The 25,669-nt window shown below is 30.2% G+C and overlaps 4 protein-coding genes across 13 annotated transcripts; 2 read left to right on the top strand and 2 right to left on the bottom strand.

Moving 5' to 3' along the window:
* Position 1: 1 nt before the first annotated feature.
* LOC126848646 (palmitoyltransferase ZDHHC2) lies at positions 2–7,694 on the top strand. Of its 5 annotated transcripts, XM_050589672.1 has the most exons (10): positions 4–526; positions 949–975; positions 1,211–1,305; positions 1,429–1,549; positions 1,614–1,837; positions 1,964–2,093; positions 2,165–2,291; positions 3,152–3,238; positions 6,128–6,187; positions 6,590–7,694. In XM_050589672.1, the coding sequence occupies exons 1-10, from the start codon at positions 406–408 to the stop codon at positions 6,654–6,656; spliced, it is 1,059 nt and encodes a 352-aa protein (XP_050445629.1). In that variant the 5' UTR covers positions 4–405; the 3' UTR covers positions 6,657–7,694. The 5 variants fall into 5 exon arrangements, with proteins under 5 accessions (XP_050445628.1, XP_050445630.1, XP_050445633.1 ...); XM_050589671.1 differs by lacking the exons at positions 6,128–6,187; positions 6,590–7,694 and adding an exon at positions 4,458–6,121 and having other exon boundaries at positions 2–526; XM_050589674.1 differs by lacking the exon at positions 6,128–6,187.
* A 537-nt stretch (positions 7,695–8,231) lies between these two features.
* LOC126848650 (putative hydroxypyruvate isomerase) lies at positions 8,232–9,881 on the bottom strand. Of its 2 annotated transcripts, XM_050589683.1 has the most exons (6): positions 9,756–9,881; positions 9,385–9,604; positions 9,185–9,296; positions 8,894–9,066; positions 8,684–8,803; positions 8,232–8,574 (listed from the first exon to the last, which is right to left on the bottom strand). In XM_050589683.1, the coding sequence occupies exons 2-6, from the start codon at positions 9,578–9,580 to the stop codon at positions 8,387–8,389; spliced, it is 789 nt and encodes a 262-aa protein (XP_050445640.1). In that variant the 5' UTR covers positions 9,581–9,604; positions 9,756–9,881; the 3' UTR covers positions 8,232–8,386. The 2 variants fall into 2 exon arrangements, with proteins under 2 accessions (XP_050445640.1, XP_050445639.1); XM_050589682.1 differs by lacking the exon at positions 9,756–9,881 and having other exon boundaries at positions 9,385–9,745.
* A 1,127-nt stretch (positions 9,882–11,008) lies between these two features.
* On the bottom strand, positions 11,009–16,080 carry LOC126849302 (lipase 3-like). Its single transcript, XM_050590995.1, has 8 exons — positions 15,907–16,080; positions 15,204–15,818; positions 12,925–13,237; positions 12,616–12,730; positions 12,283–12,529; positions 11,962–12,211; positions 11,638–11,780; positions 11,009–11,295 (listed from the first exon to the last, which is right to left on the bottom strand). The coding sequence occupies exons 2-8, from the start codon at positions 15,243–15,245 to the stop codon at positions 11,146–11,148; spliced, it is 1,260 nt and encodes a 419-aa protein (XP_050446952.1). The 5' UTR covers positions 15,246–15,818; positions 15,907–16,080; the 3' UTR covers positions 11,009–11,145.
* Positions 16,081–17,517: 1,437 nt separating this feature from the next.
* LOC126848963 (uncharacterized) lies at positions 17,518–25,588 on the top strand. Of its 5 annotated transcripts, none has more exons than XM_050590377.1 (13): positions 17,518–17,715; positions 18,609–18,843; positions 18,927–19,132; positions 19,218–19,492; positions 19,572–19,833; positions 19,913–20,640; positions 21,004–21,276; positions 21,978–22,235; positions 22,874–23,182; positions 23,440–23,657; positions 24,255–24,371; positions 24,476–24,594; positions 24,817–25,588. In XM_050590377.1, the coding sequence occupies exons 2-13, from the start codon at positions 18,635–18,637 to the stop codon at positions 24,987–24,989; spliced, it is 3,147 nt and encodes a 1,048-aa protein (XP_050446334.1). In that variant the 5' UTR covers positions 17,518–17,715; positions 18,609–18,634; the 3' UTR covers positions 24,990–25,588. The 5 variants fall into 5 exon arrangements, with proteins under 5 accessions (XP_050446334.1, XP_050446337.1, XP_050446336.1 ...); XM_050590380.1 differs by having other exon boundaries at positions 17,518–17,719; positions 18,927–19,126; XM_050590379.1 differs by having other exon boundaries at positions 17,518–17,719; positions 18,927–19,126; positions 19,215–19,492.
* The last annotated feature ends 81 nt before the right edge of the window (positions 25,589–25,669 follow it).

The raw sequence follows: 25,669 nt of genomic DNA, 5'->3' as shown, positions 1-25,669 counted from the left end.
ATTTACACAAGCGTACATACATATGTATGCTCATCCATGGTTGCGACAACTGTCAAAAGCGACAGGCGTAAAACGGATCGACGTTGGAAGTGAAACGATGCGTGCGGTGTGCAAAGTAGGATTGGGTCCAAAATAAGATTTATACACAAACATCTTTGACATTGCGCCCATTGAGAACGCCGCGATAAGCATCCGCTTGCGCAATGACGATTCTTCGCGCTTTGGCGCTCGTCCTTCTAGTCACGGAATCCTCGTAAGGGTTTTCGCTTCGCGACGAAGTTGTCTCCTCTTTTTTTCAATACTGCGATGCCGCTGCGTTTTAGCGGCGGGAAGAATAATGTATTATTATTGATGACGATCGGAAGGCACGCATCCTCGTGCACGGCATCGACCCGGTGAACAAAAATGGGCAAGCAAAACAGCTCATGTTGGTGGTGCGTAAAGGCCGTCAAGTGGATACCAGTGTTATTCATTCTGACGATCGTCGTGTGGTCCTATTATGCTTACGTCGTGCAATTGTGCTATTGTGAGTATTCCAGAATATTTAATTTTACGCCGTTTGCTCGCTGTCGATCGATTTATCAGCGTAAAAGTTGAAATATGATCTTTCTAACCTCACATATTTTTTTTTTCTCGAAGTATAACTCAATAACGATGTATCCGTCTTCTCATGACATCTTATATGATTCTCGAACATGAGTGTAATTGTAAAAATGATTTGGTTGTTAGTAGAAATATATAATGTAGAAAATTAAACTAGAAATAAAATAAAGTTAAACATTTAATTTAATTACATATGTTTCTTTACACATTTAATTTATTTACGTTTATTTACACAGCTATACTATAAATGTATATGTTTCTATTTATAGATTTGTGGCGTAATTATAAAATAAAGCTTTCAATCTTTTAGAAGCTTTTTATTATATTATGATATGTCTGTTTCAGATACAATAGACAACTATGTTCAAAAAGGTTTGTACATATCATTTATTATTTTAATCACCTGTTAATGTTTGTAGCATTATTATTGTCATTATTTAGCTGTTTTATTTTTTTGTAATTATAAATATTAGTACTCATTGTTTTATATGTTATCGAATATTATTGAATATCATTGTTTTATATGATATTGAATATTTTATCCTAATTTTGATATCAATCAATCTCTTGTACACACAATACTTTTATTGTTTATGTATGTTAACAGCTTTCTACCTGCTTTTCTTCCACATCCTACTTCTGATGTTTTTATGGTCATATTGGCAGACAGTATATACAAATTTAATGCCAGTGCCAGATAAGGTATTTTTTTTAATTTATATCAATTGAATAACTGTTTATTTTATTAAATAATAAGGCAGAATAATTTGTATATATATATATATATATATATATATATATATATTTTTTTTACAAATGTTACAGTTTAAAATACCTGATGTTGAGATGGAAAAATTACAGCAGGCCGAAACGGAAGAAGTACAGAGACAAATTTTAGAAAGATTTGCACAAGATCTTCCAGTTACTAATCGTACTATAAAAGGAGGTAACAAATTTATTTAATACATGTAAGAATTTCATACTTATAAAAAATTATATATTTTCTTTAGCTATGCGATTCTGTGAGAAATGTCAGTTAATAAAGCCTGATAGGGCACACCATTGCAGTGTGTGTGGCACTTGTGTCCTAAAAATGGATCATCACTGTCCATGGGTGAACAATTGTGTGGGCTTTCACAACTATAAATTTTTTATGCTGTTTCTTGCATATGCACTTCTCTATTGTATGTTTATTACCGCCACATCTTTACAATACTTTATACAATTTTGGAAAGTGAGTACTCTTCTTTTTTTCATAATAAATTTATATGAAAACGATATATTTAGATTACATGATGGAATGTTTACATCAATAATTTGATCTTGCAATTCATGATGAATTTTAATCTTTTTGTTGTAGGGAGAATTAGATGGAATGGGTAGATTTCATCTATTATTTCTTTTTTTTGTTGCGTTGATGTTTGCAGTCAGTCTTAATTCCCTTTTCTTCTACCATTGCTATCTTGTTGTGCATAATAGATCAACACTAGGTAATTATTGGGTATTATATATCTTATATATAAATTTTTGGGGGAGATATTAATTAACACAATGTTTACAGAGGCCTTCAGAACACCTATGTTTCGAACAGGGAAAGACAAGGATGGATTTAGTCTGGGAAAATACAATAATTTTCAGGAAGTATTTGGTGACAATCCACGACTCTGGTTTCTTCCCATATTTAGTAGGTATGTATGTTTAGTTTAATTCTTTTTATGCGACGGAATTGCGTAATTTACAAAGTGGGAACCATTTGCACATACGTAATAATTGAATTATTGTATCAATTTGTATGCTTCTAGTATACTGCCTATGATAATCTTTATCATAAAAAAGCAACTATGCAGTTTATGGCATACTTAAACGAAATTTGAAATGCGGTAACATATAAGTACTGCAGGGCCTTAAGTAAAGTGTGAGCAATTTTAATTTTTTAAAGTTTATTTTCCTTCAAAGACAAAACGATTGCATGTTTTGTGTAATATTATTTTTTTTTATTTTTCTCTATATAAATATATATTTTTGTCTAAATACACGTAGAATGCTCTAATTATGTGGCAATACTATCTATATATATATATGATATTATTTAAATTTAATTTTTTTTTTTATATAAAATTAGTTTAGGAAAATTTACACATATTGTTGAAATATGGAAGAATATATGTGTTAAGAACTATTCTAACACATCTTTTTGTTAGAAAGAAGTCAGTGCGATTTATATTTTATATTTATAATCAGAACAGGATGTGCACACACAAATAGATACTTACATAAGTTGAAATTTTGACTGTTCTACGTTTTATCCCGTGTGTATAAATTCTTCTTCTTAGTTTTTTCCTTTTTTTTTTTCATGCAAACGCAGTTTTTTTGAAATGTGAAAACTGTTGTTTGGTGCACCATTGATCAGTATGCAATTATTGCACATTTCAAATTGTTTCGATGAGCACTATATTTGCACCGATTACGGCCGATAAGAGATTTAGTAGATTCAGTCACTTTAAATTTTCACTTTTATATTGGAGTGGTTGCATTGGATGTGTTCTAGTTTGGGAAATGGTGTCGTCTATCCAGTAAGATCGCAACACCAGGGCACACCCAATACTTATGATTCCATGGGCAGTACTCAGAACAGGTCAGCATCTTGAAAACTTTAAATACAAATGCAGTGATAATTATCTTGACTTATCTTTACTATGGAACTCGTTTCTTTGCTATAAAGATATGATTGACACACATATATATATATATATATATATAAATATTTTTAAATTTATTACTAAATCTTGAAGGAAAGATATTTCCTATAAATTATTTTTGTGTGAATTATATTTTATTTAAAAAAAGCATTCTTTCTCGTGCCACTCTCTTAATGTTTATATTTTTATATTTTTGTTTTATATGTTTAGTGTTCATATTTTATATTAATTATTTTTCTTCAGAGTTCCAGAGTAATGACATGATTTATAAGTGCTTTCATACTGCATGTAACGCATTTGTATATTGATATTTTTGTTTGACGCTGCCTATAATTTCTACAGCTGTTTCCCCAATCTTTTCTTAATATATCTCAAGCTTTTCTATAATATCTGCAAAATCTATGGAATCTTCATTTATTCTGCTTTTGAAAATAATATTTTTTGTAAATGTAATTATGTTTTGCAGAATTGACACTTTATAGTTTGCATATTTTTTTAACAAAATATAATTTTATTTTACAAAATATGATTTTTATCAGTTTTATATTTTTTATTTTTTAATGAAATGTGTTTTAAAGAAAATGAAAATAATGGATATTAAAGAAATGAAGAAAATAATGGGATATTACTGAAAAAAAAGAGAAACAAAACTAGTCTCTACAGTATTTTCTAAAAATATATCTCGATTATATATATTTTATTTATATAAATTTTTACTTATTACAGATTGTGTGTGTTGAAAGACATAACATGACATCTTTTTAAATTACACATAGAAACAATTCAGAGATATATTAATTTTTTTGTCTCAAAGTTGCATGTTCTATATATCACATTATAAATTTCAATTTAAGACAAATTCGCATAAAACTTTTACAATTATTACGTGAGGTATTGTGCATCTGGTTCTTACAGACAGTAATTTGTAGTACAAAAATGATGTAACTATGTATAATAATTTTTTTTATGGAAGAAGTATCTTTCTTCTTATGGTATTTTCCTCCTCTCTTTATTGGAATTGAAAATTAATTAAACAAATTAGCAAAAACAGATAAGTAAAATCAATGAATCAAGATGATAATATGTAAGATAGTTACATCATGAGGGTAGTGGACATGGGATGACATCGAGTAGAAGGTAGGGTATGGCTTGCAGCTTTGGAGATGGGGTAAACTTTCCCGAGCGGCTGTGCAATGAGGATACACATACTCTATTGGGCTCCCACGGCACCCAACAATGGGGTGATGAAACCGAGTTTGATTCCCCACTTCCCTACGTAAATCAGGTACTTTACAGACTCGATTCTTAGATCGAGTCAATAATCTTGCTCAAAACAGTTAGAGCATATCAAAATGACAATTTATATAGCAATCATTATAAGTTCCTTATACTTTGCATAGATATTTCGTCATTATTTAGTAATCTACATGTAGCTGTAAGATCTTGATTGAAATGCATCTTACAACTCATAATTTTAATTTTTATAGATTCTGACGAATCTAAAAACAATTTACTTTGAGCGAAAATATCTACGAGTCAATAATTTTCAAATTATACGAACGATTATTTTCGCGAATTAAGCTTGCATTTTATTATCTCTATTAAATAGATATAATAAAATTGTGTTTTCCAGTAGAAATTTTATTTTAGTATGTAAGCAAGAAACATGTGTTTAAAAATTGCAAAATTATATATATTATAAACGAGATGATATTCCTCGATATTTTTCATTGTTGAGGAGAAAACGACTTCAAATTAATTAAAAAATTGATCACTTGAAATTAAGATCATGAGTTGTGAATTTTATTTATTTAGAGGACTTGGCACATATTCTTGCATTAATAGCAAATAAATCGATGTATATTTAGGAACAAATTTGAATTGTGATAAAATGGAATTCATATTACATCATATAATTAATGCATATTATTTTTAATGCTATTTGTCTATTAATAGGCAATGATATATAGATTCCAATACTGATTCTAAATACTATTATTTTCTTATTGAAAGAATGTTTGTATAGGATAAAGTAGGAAAAATATACTTTAAACATCTTAAAAGAAAATCAGTTTTTTTTTCTATGAAAATAAAGTTCTATTTATCATCATTCTTTATTCAGAAAAAATGTTCCTATCCTATATTTTACAACGCAAATATTAACAAATATTATGAAAAATACAATATTAAGAAATACAAAAAATTTGTGTATAATTTATACAAATTAGTATTGTTCATAAAGTCATATGATTATAGAAATACTATTAATATATACTGATCAAATAGATTAGAATTATATATAAAATTATATATAAAATATACATCATGCGCTACGAAAAAAATTACAGTAAGTTTCTTTAACACTAATAAATACTAAATGTTATTTTTTTGCCGAGTGCTCCTGCTTTCAACAAACTAATTAATCATTTACAAGTTATTTGTCTTTTTTATTTTCCCTTTTAATAATTTTGTATTAAACTGTTAAGATAACTTATTTTCTAAATGATTTGTAATATTAACTCTCATTACAAGACAATTTTCATTTTGTCAATTTAATATATGCTTAGAAATATATAAAAATAATAAGTAATATATGCAATCGCATATTTTTCTTGCTTAAAATAAACAGATTGATATTTTTTATATATTTTTTTCGAAAGCTTGTAGTAAATGTTCCAAACTTTTTTATAAATAAAAAAAAATTGCAACTTGAATTTTATTTTGTAGCATATATATTATAATTACGTATGATGTATATAGGTAAATATAACATAATATATTCCCTTTGATATAATTTATTTTACTGAATTTTTGATTGATCACAGGTCCACCATTGATCAAATGACTTTGGTACAGGAAGCTACAATTTTGGCTCTTGGCACTGGGTAATATTATCCATAATCCCCTGATGATATATTACAGCTAATTTTATGCCTGCTTGCATATGTATACATATATAAGGTTTCTGAAGATTTGGGCATTCTTTCCTTCTTTTCATTCTATAATCTTGAATCTCTATTTAATCTTAATGTATACTTTATCTGGGTGTGAGAAATGCAATTTAATACTGCTTATATTTCTATAATGATGATATTTATGTAACAACATTTGGGAAAGCTATAGCTTTTATTTTTGATTTTTTGTGCAATATGTGTGATTCGACGGCTTTTATTATATGTTATATCTTATTTCTGTCGTAATACATAAGATCTCCATGTTCTACATTGCTATTATATTTCATAAACTCGTAGTAATTCTCTTAATATAATATATTAAAATTTTTACAGCACTGCTGTGATAGGTCCTTCTGTTGATGTCGATCAACCACTGGTGAATAACACAGAATCTGTCTGAATAGCACCATTTGTACCACAAATCGGCATGTATGTTTTCATGCAATTGCTAGTTTGCTTATGATATCGAACATAATCCGGAATATAATATTAATTTATTTTTGGTGTGCTTTTTTATATTTCCTAAACAATTTTTTTAATTATTGGCATTGTGCGTTGAAATTTTTTTGTTTTTGCAAATTGAAAATTCACACTGGAATGTTAGCCTAGTAAATGCAAGTATTTTTTAACATTATAGATTGTGTCTCGCACACCAAAAGATTTGAATACTAACTGTATTATATATATATTGTAATATATATTATACATGGATCGTTAAAAATATTGTTACAATTACTTGTAATTTTAATTATAGTATATATCAAATAATTAGACTATCCTCTATAGTAATACATTAATATCTGTCATACTATACATTTATAATTGCTTGAGTGTATAGATTACTTGTATCATAAATGATGAGACGAATCACTGCAGTATAATCCAGAGGGTACTGCATTTGCAATGACTAGCTTTGTCAAGATATAGACATACGTATATGGGTGTGTTGAACAAAACAAGATTTACAAATAAATATTCGTCCATACTTGTGAAAAATAGGATGATTCCAATATTCCTTTCTTTTATTAGAGTTTTATGTAAATTATGTTAAACTTGTTAATAATTTTTTACATAAAATAATTTTTAATTATTTTTTTAAAAGAAATATGTATGCAATGTAAAAAATTATCAATAGAATTATACATATTTTATTATTAACTGAAAAGATTCATCTAATCCATTTACAAAATGTGCTAAATACAAAAAATATCTAGCACATTTTATAAATGGATTATCTTTACACATGGATGTGAGTATAATGTTTATTATAATCTTTTATGATATAGCAAGAATCATCCTATTAATTTTTACAGAATAAATACTTAATATTATTTTATTTTATTTTACATGATATAAAATCTATTTGATTATTATATACATATATACGTATATATATATATATATATATATATATATATATATATATATATATATACATATATATAAATGCCATCAGTTTTTGAAATTTATAAAATTAGTTGCAGTGTATAATGTTATTATACAGAATAATGACAATGCCTGTACTTATATTTCTAAGCACTTTTGATTATTTATGACTTACATTAATTTGCAAAGAAAACAAAATACTATTTTTACAAAAATACTTAAAGAAAAAATAAATTATGCTATTAATACATGTGGTGTACTTTACTACATGTTATGAATTTCAGGTATAAAAGGTTGTATATATACGTTTTATATTAGACTGCCATATTTTTGCTTATATGTATTAAGATATTATTTATGTTTATACTTGTGCAAGGTATAAAAGCAATATATATACATTGTCAATCTCACATGTACATAATAAATATCAAAAGCCAAAATAAACATATAAACATTAACTTACATATATATGAGTTATGTAATAATAATGTTTTACAATTAAATATATTAATTCTATATCTCTTATATGGTTTATTGAAAATTATTCATTAATCACAGCTAACAATCTGTTGATTGTTTTAAAATGTAGTTTATATGTTTACATAAAATTGGTATGTAGATGTTTATTTCATTATAATTCATATGTAATACAGATATAATATGAAAATATATTTCTCATTTAAGAGATTATAAATAAAAAAAAATCATTTATACATTGATATATATACATACATAAATATCTATTTACAGGTTGTAACCATATTTCTTAATCCAATTTAATCCTTCTGTTGTTAATGATTTTGGCCAATATTCTAAACCAATATATCCAGTGTAGCCTGTTCTTTCTAATAAAGAAAAGACATATTTATAATCAATCTCTCCTGGAGTATCTGGCTCATGCCTATCAGGAACTTGAGCTATTTGAATGTGGCCTATAAGAATGATAATATTATACTTTATAAAAATAACTTTATATAAATATACTAATATTATTTTTTTTATTATATTTAAAGATTAATGTAATATTATAAAGAAACTAACCCACATAAGGTAAAAAATCCTGAATGCATTTTGTAATATTACCACAGCAATGTTGTAAATGAAAAATATCCATTTGTAGCTTAAAGTGTATACTGTTTATCTTCTTAACCAAATTTAAACCTGTAATGACAAAAATAAAAGAATTACTTTATAAGTCTATTATAAGAAACAAAAGTAATAATTACATGAACCATGAATTTGGTCTCGCACCTTTCTGAAAATTATTCATATAATAATTAGGAACACTGTAATTATTAATTGGTTCAATAAGAACGACAATGTCTTCCGATTTACATTTTTCAATGGCATATAACAGATTTTTTTCATAAACTATGTCATTAGCAGCAGTGGGCGATTCCACTTTTCCTGACATTACATGAATCCTAAGGATAGAATCTTGAGAATAGAATTTGCTATCACTATTATATAGTATAAATTATTTATCCATACAAGCATTAATTCTCAATTGTATTTGTGCCTTTATTATATATAGTTACTCACATTTTACAATCCAAAGCTTTTGCATATTCTATCGTTTTCTCAATACTTTTTTTAAAGTTTTCCTCTTCACCTGGAATTGCAGCAAAGCCCAATTCTCCTTTTGTAACATCACCTGTATGACAGTTTAAGAGAATTTAGAATTTAAAGAATTAATGATATTACTTTTATAATGTAGCGTGTGAATACTAAACAATACATACCTGTGAATACGTTTAAAAGTATTTGATCGACATCTGCTTTCTTTCTAGCTGCGGCAACCTGTTGAATAGAAAAGCCAAATGGAAATCCACTTTCAACTGCTTTAAATCCTGCTTGTTTAGCCAGCTGATATCTGTCAATAATACTGGGGGCCTCCGTAAACATAAAAGATAGGTTACTAGCAAACTTTAAAGCCATGGTAGTAGTTATACAAAACGTGATCTATTACAAAATGAATTTTTAGTCAATTACAGCATGTATTGATATATTATATAATAATTCTTATCTCTATGATAAGAAAAAAATCTATAGCAACTATCGCGATCAGAGATAATTTCAAAGATCGCCATAGGCATATATTCATGGCATATACCTGATCATAAAAAATGAATCATAGAAAATAAATAACTTTTGAATCATAAAGTAAATATATATTTATTTTTCAGAAAATGTTCTTATTATCACATTTTCTATATACATACACATGTATTTGTTAACAAAATATACGTAAAAGATCTCGGTATGCGGAAATCAAATATATATCTACTAGCGTGCTGTATCACGCTTGATTTCACTTTTAAAAGAGATAGAGATTTCAAAAAATATATGTTTTATATTTGATATGATTTTTATTATATTAAACAATGTATTGCAAAGTCATTTAATCATCTCGTTTATCAGCTATTTCTTTGAATAAATCACGTATGATATGCAAAGAATGCAGAAGTAGAAGGGGAGGGGAAAAAAAGACAATGTAAATTGGAGATTATTCTCTGTTATAATTAGAGATTTATTCTTTACAATTGTATTTTTTGCATTTTTTTTCAATTTTCCTCTTCTTTGTCTCTACACTACGTCTCAATGATATAAATAAAATATATATATATATATGTCCAAATCAGTGCTGGCTTTGTCAACTCGTCCGCCTTACGTATTAAATTTAAGAGCCCTATTGCCATTATCGCGGCGGTAACTATTTACATATATATATGTTATGAAATTGAATTTTATGTTTGTTGCATAGTCACGAAATTTTTTTCACGAAATATGTTTATCATTATATGAGGTATGTTGTAATATGATGTAATTCCCTCGATGATGCATTTACTGCATCGTCGGTCTGATGAGAAAAAGAAAAAGTTGTGAAACTTTTACATCATTGGAAACCGCAAATTTAATCTGATCTAAATATTCATAAGACCATGTGCAGTTTTTATTATAAAAATAAAATACATATACTTTATAACATAAAGATATATATACACACCAAGTCATCTTTTCGTTTTTTTTAATATACAAAAATGATAGTAATATTTCGTATTTTATAAACTACTAAATGTGTTTCTTGTAAATTCTTTATTTTTACAAATTTATTTATACATAAAATATTAAATAATATTTTCATATACAAAAATAGTATGTATCAATTTTTTTTTAAATATCATAGACATATATATTCGCATAAAAAAATATTATATTTAATCATATTTAAAAAAATTAGATCACATATTATATTCTATTGTATTTCAAATTCTTATTATATACTACTTGCTCCTGCTCGATAGTTCTTGAAGTCTTTTCAATGTTCATACTTATATATATATATATATATATATATATATATATATATATATATATATATATATATATATACTTGGTTTGATTAATGAGTCAATTAATACATACAATGTAAATGCAAAAATATCGAAATCTTTCTTTTATATATAGTTATTTTAGTATTTAACATATTATTACAATATACATTAAAATTTTTTTAACACGAGTACAATGCGGTTATATAGAAGTGTTCTCGCATCTCTACCCCACATATAATCAATATGATTAAATTTTTCGTACGGTACCTTTTTAACTTCTATAACGTTTGGTAATCTATTTACCAATTTTTGAACATCCTGAAATAATTATGAAACATAAAACTTCCACAAAAATTAAAATCTGATTTTAATCCTACACTTTCTCTGATTGTGCATTTTAATCCCAGATCTTATTTCAGCATAAACTTTTTGAGAACGTATTTATTCTATTTATTAGATATTTTGTGATGTAAAAAATTTAAAATAAATATTCTAAGATATTAGTTAATAAGTGAAGAAATTGAAGTATTTTTTTGCATTCCAGAAGAATTTATAATTTTTGAAATAAAAAAATGCACGCGTGTAATATATATAAAATAGAAACAAACAAAATGCGATCTTAATATATAATTTAATAGTAAAATTATATATATAACTTACAGTATAATGTGTGAGAAAGTCATTGTCACTATAAAAAATCGCCATGGGTACTTTAATTCTTTCAAGATTATATTTGGGTGGTTGAGTGGATCCATAAAGCTTTAGATTCATTTTAACGCCATGATCATATTTCCGAAAACTGCCTGAAAATCAAATAATTATAAGTTAAATACAGGATATTTCAGCATAAATGTAATTCTCTTTTACTTCCTAAAATAGATCGCCAAAAAATATATGTATCAAGATTGGAGTGTTTAATGAAAACTCTTAAAAGATATTACAATATATCATTCTTACGCGTACTATATATGTTATCTTACTTACCGGACATTATTGATTGACCAAAATGAACGATTTGTTTTATCGCAGCGCCTGCCGGAAAGTGTCCGAATATCAAAGGCAACATGGATTTATCGAGCTGATCGCTACCAAATCCGGCGACCAGATAAAACCAACAGTTGCACAAGCCTTTCGTCACCGCGTAAGGAGCGTTGCGTACAAGGGTGCTAAACATATGTGCTTGCCACCTGCTACGGGGGAACCAGTGGTGAAAGTTGAAAAAGTAGGAGCTCCACTGAAACACGCTTATAATGGTGAGTAATAAGGGCACAATCTCGCGGAAAAGAAGTTAGAAAATTACATTACCTCCAATAAACCGTTAAAATGTACAAGATACTTGAAGAGTGGACTTCTCTGATTCGCTAAGAACGCTATAGGTGCTAAACTTATCATCCCTTTAATTTTAGAATTATATTCGGGTCTTTCGCTCATCATAACGTAAAATGTGGTTGTACCCTGACTATGACCGATATAATACAATTCGGAATGACCAGTCTTTTCTAAGACATAATCTATCATCGCTGGTAAATCGTAATATCCGATCTCGTGCCAACTGTAAGAGAAACGTATATTTTTTGTATAATAATTTTATATATTTACTGTCTTATATTTAAATCGCTTAAAAAGTTGTTTGATTACCTGAAATTCCAAAACTCTTTGTCCTTAATCGAGTAATGTTTATGGTGTTTAGAGTAAGTATTTCCACGAGCATTCGCGAGCCAAACATCGAATCCATTGTCGCAAAGGACATAAGCTGCGACATGAAAAGTTACATAAGAGAAATATTTATATATTATTTTACTAATAAATAATTTTCATGCCATAAAATCCTCCCTGTTGATTAAATTTGTTGAAACCATCGAAAAATATTCTAGTATGAGCGAGCAACTAAAATATAAATAATAAAAAAATAAAAAGATAAAAGAAGAATTAATAAAGAGTAATTACCAAGAGCCTTGTGAGGTCCCAATAGCACCCAATCTGCAGAACTGGATATAAGTCCGTGGTTTACAATAACTGGTAATCTCGAATCTGCGTATTCGAGAGTTTCTAGAACACGATGATAATCAGGGGATGTTGACAAATTAGAATCTTTGCTACTATTATTGATTACGGCCGTATCAATATTTATGATAGGTTCAGCTTTTATTGACACTTGATCCCTGGGTGAGAGTACACGATGCACATTCAAGCAGTAACCATCTTCTGTCCAAATGTGATGGGTCTCGGGTATGTAACCGTGAGTTTTAATTAGTTCAGGCTGCAATTGTATAATGATTTTATGTAAATTATTGTAAAATAATATAGTAATTAAATATAAAATGATTTTATATCTCCATTAATTCATTAAATTGCATAATTTTAATTGATTTAAAATTGTATGAATATAAATGACGAAATTTTATTCAACTCGACGCACATATATGTATACAGGGTGCTAAATTTCGAACGTAACAGGTCGAATATCTTGATAAATGAAAACTCGAGATCCGGTTTTTTAGATACGTATTATTTCGAAGCAGACAAATTTTGAAAGAATTTAAAAAGAATTTGATTTTGAATGACGTTTTGGTTAAAAAAAAACCGGACTGGATATTCGATCTGTTACGTTTGAAATTTAGCACCCTGCATATATGAATTATTTTTTAGCTGTTTTCAAATTGCTTTTCAAACTTCCTCACGCACATATTAGAATTTTAATAAAATTTTTAAATTTGAATGGCCAATGATTAACATATACTTGTAATGATAATTCGTGAAAATTGCTTCTAAAATAATAGAATTATATATAAATACATTTTAAAAGTTTATATTTTCTAATATAATTTTAATAAAACAAAATATATTTTTAATAAATTATTTTTTTTTTCAAGAATATATGAAAGCTATCACAAAAAATTTACTTTATATAATTGAAATTGAAACATTTGCAATGAAATAATATTATTCACGTTACTTCATATATGCATATGAATAAAACATTATTTTTTATTTTGCTCCTAATTGCGACGTTTTATGAGCTGTAAAAGAAGCATGCAGCAGTTTCTTAAACCTTAAAGACAGTTCCATTTAGCTGAAGAAGTCAAGAGTTAAAATTCATAAAATCTAAACAGTCGAACACTATGAAGAATTAAATACGATTTATAAAACTAAAGCACACTTGACATTGATCCGAGATTTATGACATACAACTGTCGGATATTTGACAGCGGAATAATTCAATTTAGTCCGCAATGTGTTTCGAGAAGTTTATTCAATTAGCTGATGATCTATCGCTCTAAACGTGATGTTTTCTATTCCGGAAATGGAATTTTATGTCGGCGCGAAAGTGAGAATGATATTTAAACGGTTGCTCAATGTTAAGCAAGTCCGTTATGAAACATCACACGTTATTGTATGTACTATCTATTATAAAACAAAGTATGTAATTATATACATATTATAAATTAAAGCGGCAAAAATTATCGCAATTGCATTATTAACTTTACAATAGAATGCTGTTATTAAAACTCACTTTAAAGTTCTCTAATTTTCACCGGAGTTCTCGATAGAATTCTACTATACTTACTATTTTATATGTCATCTATTTTGATGTATGTATATGTATATGTGTACCTGTGTGTTCTGATTCAAATTTATTATAAATATATATTAATTTTGATATTTATATAATTTTGATATTGATATTATAAATAAAATTCTTTCGTGAATATTATCAAAGATATTTTAAAACTATTCTAAATATATTATAACTTTATAATATAGTAATTAATATTTAAAATAGTCTAAATGCTAATATAGATTATAAGAAGTCCAATCAATTTTAAACAAAAATTAGATTTGCGAAATATTAGTCAAGAAAGAATAAGTTGCTTTTTCAAGTATTAAATTTGAAATTGCAATATTCTATAATTAATTAATTTATTACTTAAAAATTTCTGTAATATAAATCATATAAAGATAAAATAACTTAAAAATTTATTAAATTATATTTTGCACTAAAAAAATTTTTTGCCATGAATATATACAATTATTAAGAAATTTCTCATGACTCTTCAATTAATATTGTAAATTAGCCAATTGTATTTAACTTGCCAAACTCATGCAAGCGTGTGTTATAACTTTGACAGTTGATGGAAATAATGTAAGTTTGAAAGTGGCGTGTCTATTCCGATGTTAAGATCGAAATATGATGTTGATAGTGCTGATGTCAATGTTTGCCTTACCGTTGTCATATGGGCCTCATCCTGATTCGTTTCTTTGTCCATGCCACAGTCGCGATATCACCATAAGATTTACGGGCCTCTCGCAGAACAATTTTTTTTTTATAGAAAGGCAATCGTTCGTTTTCCCACCTTTCGTATTTCCTCTTCTCACTTTTTTTCTCCTCGAGACGCAACCCACGTGTGCGACTCCCGAGAAAGCAACCTGCGAAATCGTGTGCCGCGGAAGGAACGGAGTCGTCTGCGCGTTTAAAAAAGAAACGCGCGGTGAAAGGCGCGTCTTCCTCCACTCGAGTTCGTGCCACAATTAATGGTATATATAATAGATTATCAACGTCGTGTTGGAACGAGAATCCTCATGCTTCGGAGGAGGTTGTTTTTTGATTATGCCGATGCGCGCGCATACGCACAAATTCAACGAATTCCGGAGCTCTTGTTTTGTAGAAGGCACGTGAGGAAAAAACGTGCGACAACTGTCAGCATGAGTACAGAGTCTACAGAGTGAATGCAAATAATCTACGCAGTATATGTATATATATACACACACCCACAGGGCTGTACTCAAGATGAGGGGATGTGAAAGCGGGACGAGAATTAGAAATCCTTCAGGGAAAAGACCTATATAATATATTGATGAGGCTAAAGTATATTATTTTAGTAACATTTTAAGAGTTCCTCTTTAATTGTATATCTATATCATACGTACATATATATATCGACGTAATTTCAACGATTTATTTTATTTCCTCCACAACATTTCCGAATACAATCCTGGGGTGACAAATATGTTCTATGCGCTATTCGCAAATGTATACTTGACACGTCAGTCTCCCACGATGAACAAAAGCAATAAATTTTGTATTATATCTGTTCTCTCTCGCTAAACGTGAAAAATAAAACTATTATATGAAAAGAAGTTATGAAAAAAGAAGAAATTAATTGTACATAAAAAATGCGTTGATAAAAAAAAAGATAATGGCCAAATAAATTCTTTTTTTAGATAACACGTATAATTATTGTACTCATCAAAATATAATATTGTACCAAAAACAATAAATTAAAAAAAAAAACTTATTTATTCATCAAAAGTTTAAAAAATATAAAATCGCGAATTCAATTTTTTAAATTTATATTATCACGATTTTAATTATGTATATATATATATATATATATATATATATATATATATATATAATATGTTGTTTTTATAGTAAATAATATTTAAGTTATTAATATGAGAGATCCAAAAATTTTTCTCTTCCTTTTTTTATATGCTATTTTTAGATTATAAAATTGCCTGATAAGAATCCAAATTTTAATTAGGCTCACATATACAAAAATGCGAATGTACGGTTATATATTTGCATACAAAAATCACGTATACTTATTGGATAAAATTATTTAGGACCGAAACATACATACATTTGTTATGTTTATCTTTCAGAAATTGTGTCACAAATCTTCGAAATATTTTATGAACGTTGTTAAATAAAATTTTGATAAGATTGTAAACCTGTTTGTTCGAGAATTGGAAGGACGATACAATCGCTTAAAAAATCGTGCTCGTAACCGTGAAAATAATCTTTGTTTATTGTATTTGCGATTATTTAAACCATAAAGTACAAAAAAAAAATAACCGAAGGAAATGTAATCTGTGCGAGAAAAATTCCCAACATGAAAGTTAAACACTAAAGTACGCGTGTGTGAAATGCTATTGGTTAAAATATAGATACATTCGTTGAAAGAGATAGTAACAAAATGGCATAACCAATCGGATTCGCTATCTCGTCTTTTCCTATCTAGGAACAATTGCTTTGCCTGAAAATAATGTATATACATTATATACGTTATATTACATTAATAGTGGCCTGGTTTACACCGATAAATTTTAATACGTACTAAATATTATACTAGCCAATCACAATCATTCCATTCTTTATAAGAATGGCTATGATTGGCGTATAGTATTTAGTACGTATTAAAATATATCGGTGTGAACTAGGGCAGTGTTTTCCATTGAACGGATTTTGATTGATCCAAGGTTGATTAATGACGTCATTGCATCGTCACGAATTCATAGTAAAATAGTGCTTAATTGATCCGAGATGGATCAAAATCCGTTCACTCGAAAACGCTATAAATTACGTAACATTATACATTATAAATTACATTATATTTCTATATTTTTTACATTTTTACATAGAGAGCGATCCGGCCGGTAATTTTTGATCCATGATTTCGACGCGACTTGGCGATTTGGCGCGCGTGCGCGAGGGTTGAAGCCGGATCTCGCGCCACCACCCCACTTTCGCGAATACCGTTTGTCGTCAAGCGGGGCCGCGCCATGATTGTTTCGTCGGTGTGTGCGATTTTGCGATCGAGAGGATTCAAAAACACTTCCATTTGCTGAGGCGCCGTACACGGACACGGGTCTACGTCCTGCGCGTATCACGCTGCGCGGCTGCAATGGCGGTGTAGAAGTCTCGTAGGGTGCGGGTCTCGTTTTCTTTACGGTGTGAGTAAGTAGCCGGATCTCTCTCGCTGAATCTTTTCGCGTGCCATCACGAGGTCAGCGACGGCGTCATCGGCGTCCTCGCGTATACGCGATAATGCGGTGTCATCGTGATGCGCTGGCGATCAGTTCGTTTCGATCCCTACTCGCGCTCGTTCGCACTTACGAGAATTTCACTCTCTTCCATATTGAACGAATTCGTCAATTTTGCCCGCGCATCTCGCTCGCTCGTCTTGTAAAAGAATTCGCGACAAATCGATAAAAATTCGTCGCGCATGCCACGCGGTACGATAAGTGTTGTTCGATCACGCGGAATAGGAGAGTATCAGGTTAGGACGGCGACTTAAAGTCGAGGCGCGTGTTTGCAAAACTTGTTCTCTCGTCTCGATTTTTTCGCACGAGGCACGAAGCACGAGGTGCGATTGACGGAATTGCGGCTTGCAATTGCGATAGGTTAGGTTAATGTGATTCGATTGTAATTATGATATTGGAAGTAAAAGCGATGCAAACTTCCGTTAGAATGCTAATCTCTTTCTTTCCCGCCTATAACGATAAGTTCGTAATATAACTTCCTTGTTCGGCTTTTATTAGACGTATCAGTCATCGAAATTAATTAACATGAGTTTGCGAAAAATAAATAAGCTTGTGTCGTTGCAATTACATCGTAATGTAATCGATTACAATTTAATATTATCGATATTAATATATTATTTCTAAAATTATTTTTTCTTTTACATTAAGGAATTAGTATGTATAGCTTTATGTCTAGTTTAAGTTTAAAAACAATGTTTTTACATAATATTTAAATTTCTGATAATTTAGAAAATGTATCGATGAAAATAAAGCTTTATTTGTGAGCAACCAAGATTTAATATTGTAATTTATTCTTATTGCAGACTGTGCGCTTTGTGTTGCTATCTGAATGGACAATAAGGTGGATGTTTCGGAAGTTGAAGATATTTCAATGATTGGAACATCTGGAATTTTTCACCTGCCTGACGTCCCAGAGATATCGGAGGTATTAGAATCGACTGGCCTTAGCCCCTTAACTTCTTCCTTGGATCAAGCTCTTACGCTGCAAGAAGATAAAACTCTCTCATCTGAAGTTAACATGGGCATTGAAGACACATGGTATAAATATGTTTTTCCTCCATAATTTTAGAATAATTTGTGTTAATTTGTTAAGAATCTAACCATTTCAAATGTCTTTACAGGACTGAAGCAAATAGTTCAACATCAGATTATGCAATTCCTCTTCCTCCGCCACCTGGATTAAATGATTTCTCGGATGTCGGTGGTGATTCAATTGATTCTGGAACTGGCATAGAACACGGTCCATTTCTGCCACCTGGTACAACAGCGCTTAATAATCTTTTCGCTGAGGCTGGAGATTCTCACGATGACTCGCCAATGGGTGAGTGTATGTAATGTAATGTTTGAAACATAAAAATCATGATATACACAACATATATTTATTCTTTCTTCAATACATATATTTTCAGAAGTAGTCCTGCCTGCAGGTGTATGTGGTCTTCGTAACTTGGGTAATACCTGTTTTATGGCAGCTGGGTTACAATGTTTGACTGCGACTCCCCCTGTCCTACGACATTTCTTGGATTTACAGCAGAGAGGAGAGAAACTGCCTCCACCTGGATCATTAATGGCACACTTTAGCGTACTCCTTGGGAAAATGTGGTCTGGAAGATATAGTGTACTTAGACCAACAGAATTTAAGCAGACTTTAGGTGCTTACCATTCACAATTTAAGGATTATAGGCAGGTAAGTGTGCAATTATTTGTATATTCGAATGTTTATTGATTATTTTCCAATATGAAATTGTGTTGTATGTATTTAACAGCATGATTGTCAAGAATTTCTGGCGCTTCTATTGGATTCCCTTCACGAGCAAATGAACACAGCAAAGTGTGCCAAGAACTGTCAAGTTCCATTGTCTACAACCACTGCCAATTCTTTTAACTCTATAGAAAATTCAAATGGAAAGACCCTTTCTCCTGTCACTGCCACAGCTAATCCTAATTCAGATATTTTGGAAATGTATGAATGCTTATCACCAGAATGTCCAAATAGTCCCAATGTAACTATGGCTGGCTCACCAAGAGGTAAGAGACTACATGATTTTATAGAATTGTATTACTTTAGAGAGATTGTATCTTGAATATCATTTTTTAATATTTTAAGACTTTGATTCGTCGATCGGAGAGCTCGATAGTATTACGAATTCACCGAGAGATTCACCCTTAAATGGAGAGGACGACGAGGAGACACTAGATTCAGATGAAATCATCGAAGGAAGATCGAGTACTTTTATTCACAATAAAGTGAACGAAGAAGGCACAAATGAAACTACTCCAACTTTGAGATTAGACACATTGATCGAACTATCAAAAACGGTGCCACAGTATGGTGGCTTATATGATATTCACAAAGAAGCTAAAACTAGTAACGCTAATTTTTTAGTAACGCAACAAGAATGTAATAACGAGATTCATTACGACTCGCAGAAATTTCCAAAGGACAATGTCCGCAGGATGCCGTTAGACAATTCGAATCTTGTAGAAAATCACGACTTTGATAATAAAAGTGTCAGTATCAAACGCATAAAAGAAGTGAACGTTCAGAAGGTCAACGGTAGTCTCGATCACGCGTCTAATAGTTCCGACATCGAGTATGATAGCGGTCTGGAGAAGTGTAATGTGAAACGCATGAGATTAGATGACCAGGAGAAGAATCATAAGCATGACAGTCTCGGTAACGAGAATATTCAGTGTTCACGAATTCCACAAAATTATGGTACTGGTGCTATTGCTGCACAAGAAGAGATCGAGGCAGATAAGCACTGGGTGAAGCATTTGCGATCTAATAAAAGTATTATCGTTGACACCTTCCAAGGCCAGTTTAAGAGTACGGTAAGAATCTCACAAATAATATTACTTGTCTATGTGGGAGACTATACGTTGGGGAGATATCGCAAATCAGTGGTACTTGCTGTAAAAAGTCTCCTATATTAAATTGTAGTAAATTTTCCACCCTGCCTTAAAAAAGACAAAAGGCAGGTTTCATTCTACTACTACAATCATAATTATGTACAGTATTACAGTTTTCTTCTTATTATTATGTATATATTTAAATAAAAAAATTTTTTAATTTAAATAATTTCAAAGTAATTGAATGAAAAATTGAATGAAAAATCTAATTAAAAAGATATTTGATGTTTTCAAAATGCTCTATCTGTGATGTGTTGAATATTTACGTTTTGAATATATTTACAGGTTGTATGCTCGGTTTGTAACCACGTTTCTGTTACATATGAACCTTTTATGTATCTATCGGTACCCTTACCTCATGCGATGGAGAGACAATTGAATGTCACGTATGTTCCTGCAAATGGTGATCAACCTATGAGATGCGTCGTTTCCTTAAACAAGCAATCACGAATTGGAAAGTTGAAAGAGGAATTATTAAAAACGCTCGGCAAGGAGAATATCTCGGTGACGAATATTGCACTTGCAGAGGTTCTAGAGAATCATATAGCGAAGATTCTGGTAGGTACGAAAAATATGTTTTTTTTTACATTTTTAATATAAACTTATTTTTAAAAAGTTTTTGCTTTTATATTAGTGATCATTTTTAGTCATATATTTATTTTGAAAATGTATATAATGAAAATTGTGTCATATATTATGAATTATAGCAATTACGAATAAATTAATTAAATATATATTAAATTTAGATTTATATTTAATTATATTTGATTTATACAAAGGTCTTCAGTAGTGTTGCTATTCTCTTTTACAGGAATTTAGCATTAACCATACTAAAAATATTGATTCTGAATAAAATTAAAATAAAAATTTAGGGTTTAATTATCGCTTCATAATCGAGTTCTATGCGAGTCATAATGCATGCTGTTAGAGAATAATTTTGGAGAATTAAGAAGGTGGTATATTCGAATAGGATCGATTATCGCCGATACCATTCTCCTAAAGAAACTCTATGGAAGAACATTCTCGTAGCGTGAAGATTAGTTACGGGGCTACATTCTATCGCACAGATTCGCCGATTCTTCTCTTTATTTTCTCTTTCGTCATTTTCGTCTCTCGCTCTGTTATAATTTCGCCAACGCTGTCATATTATTTTCCCCTTGTACCATAGGTATCGGGAATTACTTGCTTGCTGTAGTTTATCGTACTTAGGCGGAAACATCACTCACTGATGGATTCTACATCAAGGTTTTAAATTTAAGGATGACAATACACTCTTGAGACACATCAATGATACGAATCGATCGATATACGCCTTTGAACTCACGGAACCTCCCGATGCGTACACTTCGGTGTCCGATGGCGGCGGGGATCGTCCAATGGAGATGGATTCTTCTCAGAAATGTACAATAACGGGCGAGGAGGTGCCATGTATGATCTGTCTTGAGGAATTAGACGGCGACTTGAAGAGGCACAGTGGAAATAGCTGTAACTTTATTATGTGCGATCCTTGCATTGAGGTGAGCCTATTATCTTATTCAAAGTAAAATAAAGTCAAAATATATCTAACTAAATGATGAAATCATATTAATATATCTATTTACTATCATTTATGAATTGTTATCAATTTTTTTTGTCCAATTAAAATACAATAGTCATATACTTAGCATTGAATATATCTGCTATTTTTTTCTTTTTATCATTTATTGTAATTGTAATTACCCCAATGATGAATAAACTGGCAGTTTCAATCTATTGGAAGGGAAACACAAACGAGGCACACGTTGTCATATTTCATTTCCCGGGAAGGTCTGAGATAAGATCGTTAAACGTTCTAGACGGACGGTATCGCAATGATACGTATGAGAACCAGAAATAGCTTTACGTTTTCCAAAATGTCAGGGACGCTTTTTTAAGCAGAGGCGACTGGAAACGAAAAGTTGGAATCTCGTACGATCCGCTTTTTTAGTCTAATCCAAAAGCCTGGTATAATTCATACCTGGAACTCAATTCAGACTAATCTGATGCTGCTACTTCTGAGGGGTTTTATTTCATATTTATTAAAGGTGTCTCATGGGTATTTTAGTAAAAATAAAATTTTACAATTTTACCGGATTGAAACCGATTTTTAAATAAAATTTGTATAATTTAATTACAGAATTACTTCAAGAATCAAACGGAGCCACAAACGTGTCCGATGTGTTCCACGTACATGACGGCCTCGTCATTTACGAAGATAGATCAAACGGGTCGGCCAAGACCCATCGTACGTATTCTCAATGTACCTTTAGTGTTGAGGCACGACACGACGAATGAGACGACGAACAATCGCAAAGGCACAAAGCTCTTTGGTTATCCGCATTTGATACGACTCCCATCGAGAGTGAACGCGCGGGATTTGTACGATATTGTCAAAAGAAATGTTCCACACGAAGGACGCTACACAATACATTTCGTTGATGGACAGGTGAGATATCTTCATTTTTTTTTTGTTAAATATACAAAACGTGTACTTAATTTTTTTTTACGGCAAATCAGAATGCATAATTAAATATATTATTTGAAATATGAAGAATATAACAGTTAAATAATTGACAGTGATGACAGTGTAACATAGCTTTTAATATTCAAGTGTTCTTCAATATGAGAATCGATAGTATAAGTCTAAATTATTAAATATATTGCCATATCTCGAATTACAAAAAAAACAAACATTTTTTGCAGGGTCATCATTGTTCACGATGTATGTATACTGCGCATTGTACAGGATGTAGCGTACCCGAAACGGGAATGGTTGCGCTACAAAACGGTGATACGCTTGCAGTTCGTTATACCGAATATGTTCCTAAGATTCTACATCCCATTGATCACGTTAGCGTCAGTAAACAACGGCCGCATCATCCACTATCGCTTTACGATTGCCTTCAAGCATTTAGTCAGAGGTAATTAGTTTCTATGAATTGTTTTTATAACTATGCTAATTTAGGGTTTCTTAAGTGAGCGAGATAAATATTATGATATCTTGCATACATTACTGTTAATTGAACTGTTACAAACAATTTTATTTAATACTTTGACCATCTGTTTTTTAGAGATGCAATAGTATAAATTATCATACTTAATGAAAAATGCAAGTAAATAAATGAAAATTTCTTGTTAATATATTTTTGATGTGGAGAAACGCAAGAAGTAGTCATTACTGTAACATATAATCAATGTTTCGATTTTTTGTCACTATTAATAAATTTACTGAGTAAATTCACTAATAGTGCCTAAAACTGCCTAATACTCCTTTCATATTGAAAAAGTTAAAGATAGTATTAAAATTCTTCAGAAAATGGGTCTTAAAAGTAGAGTAAATAGCAGAAAAATTCTATCAACAAATAGAATTAAATTACATCTTGCAATGAAAGTGTTAAATTCAATAAATACAAAATAAGCAATATTGAAAATAATTTTATATATTAAAATATATGATTGGTATGTGTGTGTATGTGTATTTTGTCGCGTTTAATATATCATAAATTTAATACTTTTAGCGAAACTTTAGACGAACATAATCCTTGGTTCTGTCCGAAATGTGGGTGTAACCAATGTGCGACAAAAACGCTCACGGTCCATCGATATCCCAAGTTCCTTATTGTATATCTTAAACGGTATGTATAAGACTCATCATGTATTTATGCAAATGCTTTATATATAGATCGATAGATGAAAAACATTTACAGATAGTTCAAGCATTGTTTTTAATTGATTGTAGATTTGTGTTTTATGAATGCGCGAGCATGAAGCTAGACGACAAGGTTACATTCCCTTTGGTGGGTCTAAGCGTAGGACGCCATCTTTATGATCTTTATGCCTGCGTGTGCCACTTTGGAGGTGTGTAAAATTTCAAATTATGTCTGAAAATATTAGTGGTTTTCAATTTAATTTAGTGATTTTCAATATAATTTAGAAAGAATTCTATTCTGCATAAATGTCAGAATTGTGTGTGTGGGAGAATCTTATTTAAAAATATTTTTAAGTAATTTTCTTTCTAAAATAAAGATTTAATTTATATACGTATTAGAAATTTACGAAATAATGTGATTGAAATTTCAGGCGTTTCCGCAGGCCATTATACGGCGTATGCGAAGAATCCTCGCACGGATGTATGGTATTATTACAACGATGAGATTACGAGCAAACAAAAGCCTCAAGATGAAGATTTTAGCAACGCATACATACTGTTTTATAGTCGACAAGGGACCAACATGAAACAGTGCAATATATAACAAGTGGTGTATTTAACTTGATAGTCGATAGAACACGTCAATCAAATGGAGGAGAAACAACTGGGGATAGTGGCAAAGAAAAGAATGAAGTGTAACGGAAGGGGAAATTAATATTTTGTGTTCTTCCACGTGTTTTTTCATCACGAACGTTTACTTGTGTATTTCTTATACGTTTTCAATTTTTCCCTTTATATATTTTGTTGCGCTTCTATTTCCCCTGCGTATCTGCCTCTCTTCTGTCCTCTCCTCTGTTAAAGTTGTATTTAGCGCAACAGCCCGCTATCCGGATCTGCGATATGCTGCGTGCTGATTTGCGCTAGATTATGTGAAATATCGATAGCCGTTGCTTGTGAATTTTTTTCATGATGGTTATGCAATTATTATATAATGAGGAGAGAATGTGTCTGCCGGTGACATTCTGCACTAGTGCAGCTTAGGCCTGACATGTTTTACGAATTCAAAGAGAGAACTGAACATATTTGTATTGCATATATTGTAAACGTATGTCGAATTTGTACAGTAGACGGTTAAATGTAGAACTCAAGAATTCTAAACACGTAATTTATTAGCGAATAAAGGTGAACGTCATACACTTGAAATCAGACTTAAATTATGGCAATATATTGCAACGGCAGAACGCTGTTACGCCTCGTTTTGCTCTCTCCTTTTATTTGAACTGA

Source organism: Cataglyphis hispanica, chromosome 4, assembly GCF_021464435.1.
Source record: "Cataglyphis hispanica isolate Lineage 1 chromosome 4, ULB_Chis1_1.0, whole genome shotgun sequence".
NCBI lineage: Eukaryota > Metazoa > Arthropoda > Insecta > Hymenoptera > Formicidae > Cataglyphis > Cataglyphis hispanica.
Note: the sequence above shows the minus strand (reverse complement) of the source record. Positions and strands in the feature narration are given on the sequence as shown.

Excerpts from the sequence above, each read along its gene's own strand:
- LOC126849302 (XM_050590995.1), bottom strand. The coding sequence starts at position 15,245 with ATGGACAAAGAAACGAATCAGGATGAGGCCCATATGACAACG. Across the intron at positions 12,731-12,924 it reads GGGACCTCACAAGGCTCTTG|CTTATGTCCTTTGCGACAAT; the intron begins GTAATTACTCTT and ends TTCATGTCGCAG. Across the intron at positions 12,212-12,282 it reads ATTTTAACGGTTTATTGGAG|TGGAGCTCCTACTTTTTCAA; the intron begins GTAATGTAATTT and ends AGCGTGTTTCAG.
- LOC126848650 (XM_050589683.1), bottom strand. The coding sequence starts at position 9,580 with ATGGCTTTAAAGTTTGCTAGTAACCTATCTTTTATGTTTACGGAGGCC. Across the intron at positions 9,297-9,384 it reads ACTTTTAAACGTATTCACAG|GTGATGTTACAAAAGGAGAA; the intron begins GTATGTATTGTT and ends ACTGTCATACAG. Across the intron at positions 9,067-9,184 it reads AAAGCTTTGGATTGTAAAAT|GATTCATGTAATGTCAGGAA; the intron begins GTGAGTAACTAT and ends TTCTATCCTTAG.
- LOC126848963 (XM_050590377.1), top strand. The coding sequence starts at position 18,635 with ATGGACAATAAGGTGGATGTTTCGGAAGTTGAAGATATTTCAATGATT. Across the intron at positions 19,493-19,571 it reads AATTTAAGGATTATAGGCAG|CATGATTGTCAAGAATTTCT; the intron begins GTAAGTGTGCAA and ends TGTATTTAACAG. Across the intron at positions 23,183-23,439 it reads TACATTTCGTTGATGGACAG|GGTCATCATTGTTCACGATG; the intron begins GTGAGATATCTT and ends CATTTTTTGCAG.
- LOC126848646 (XM_050589671.1), top strand. The coding sequence starts at position 406 with ATGGGCAAGCAAAACAGCTCATGTTGGTGGTGCGTAAAGGCCGTCAAG. Across the intron at positions 1,306-1,428 it reads TAATGCCAGTGCCAGATAAG|TTTAAAATACCTGATGTTGA; the intron begins GTATTTTTTTTA and ends CAAATGTTACAG. Across the intron at positions 2,094-2,164 it reads GCATAATAGATCAACACTAG|AGGCCTTCAGAACACCTATG; the intron begins GTAATTATTGGG and ends CAATGTTTACAG.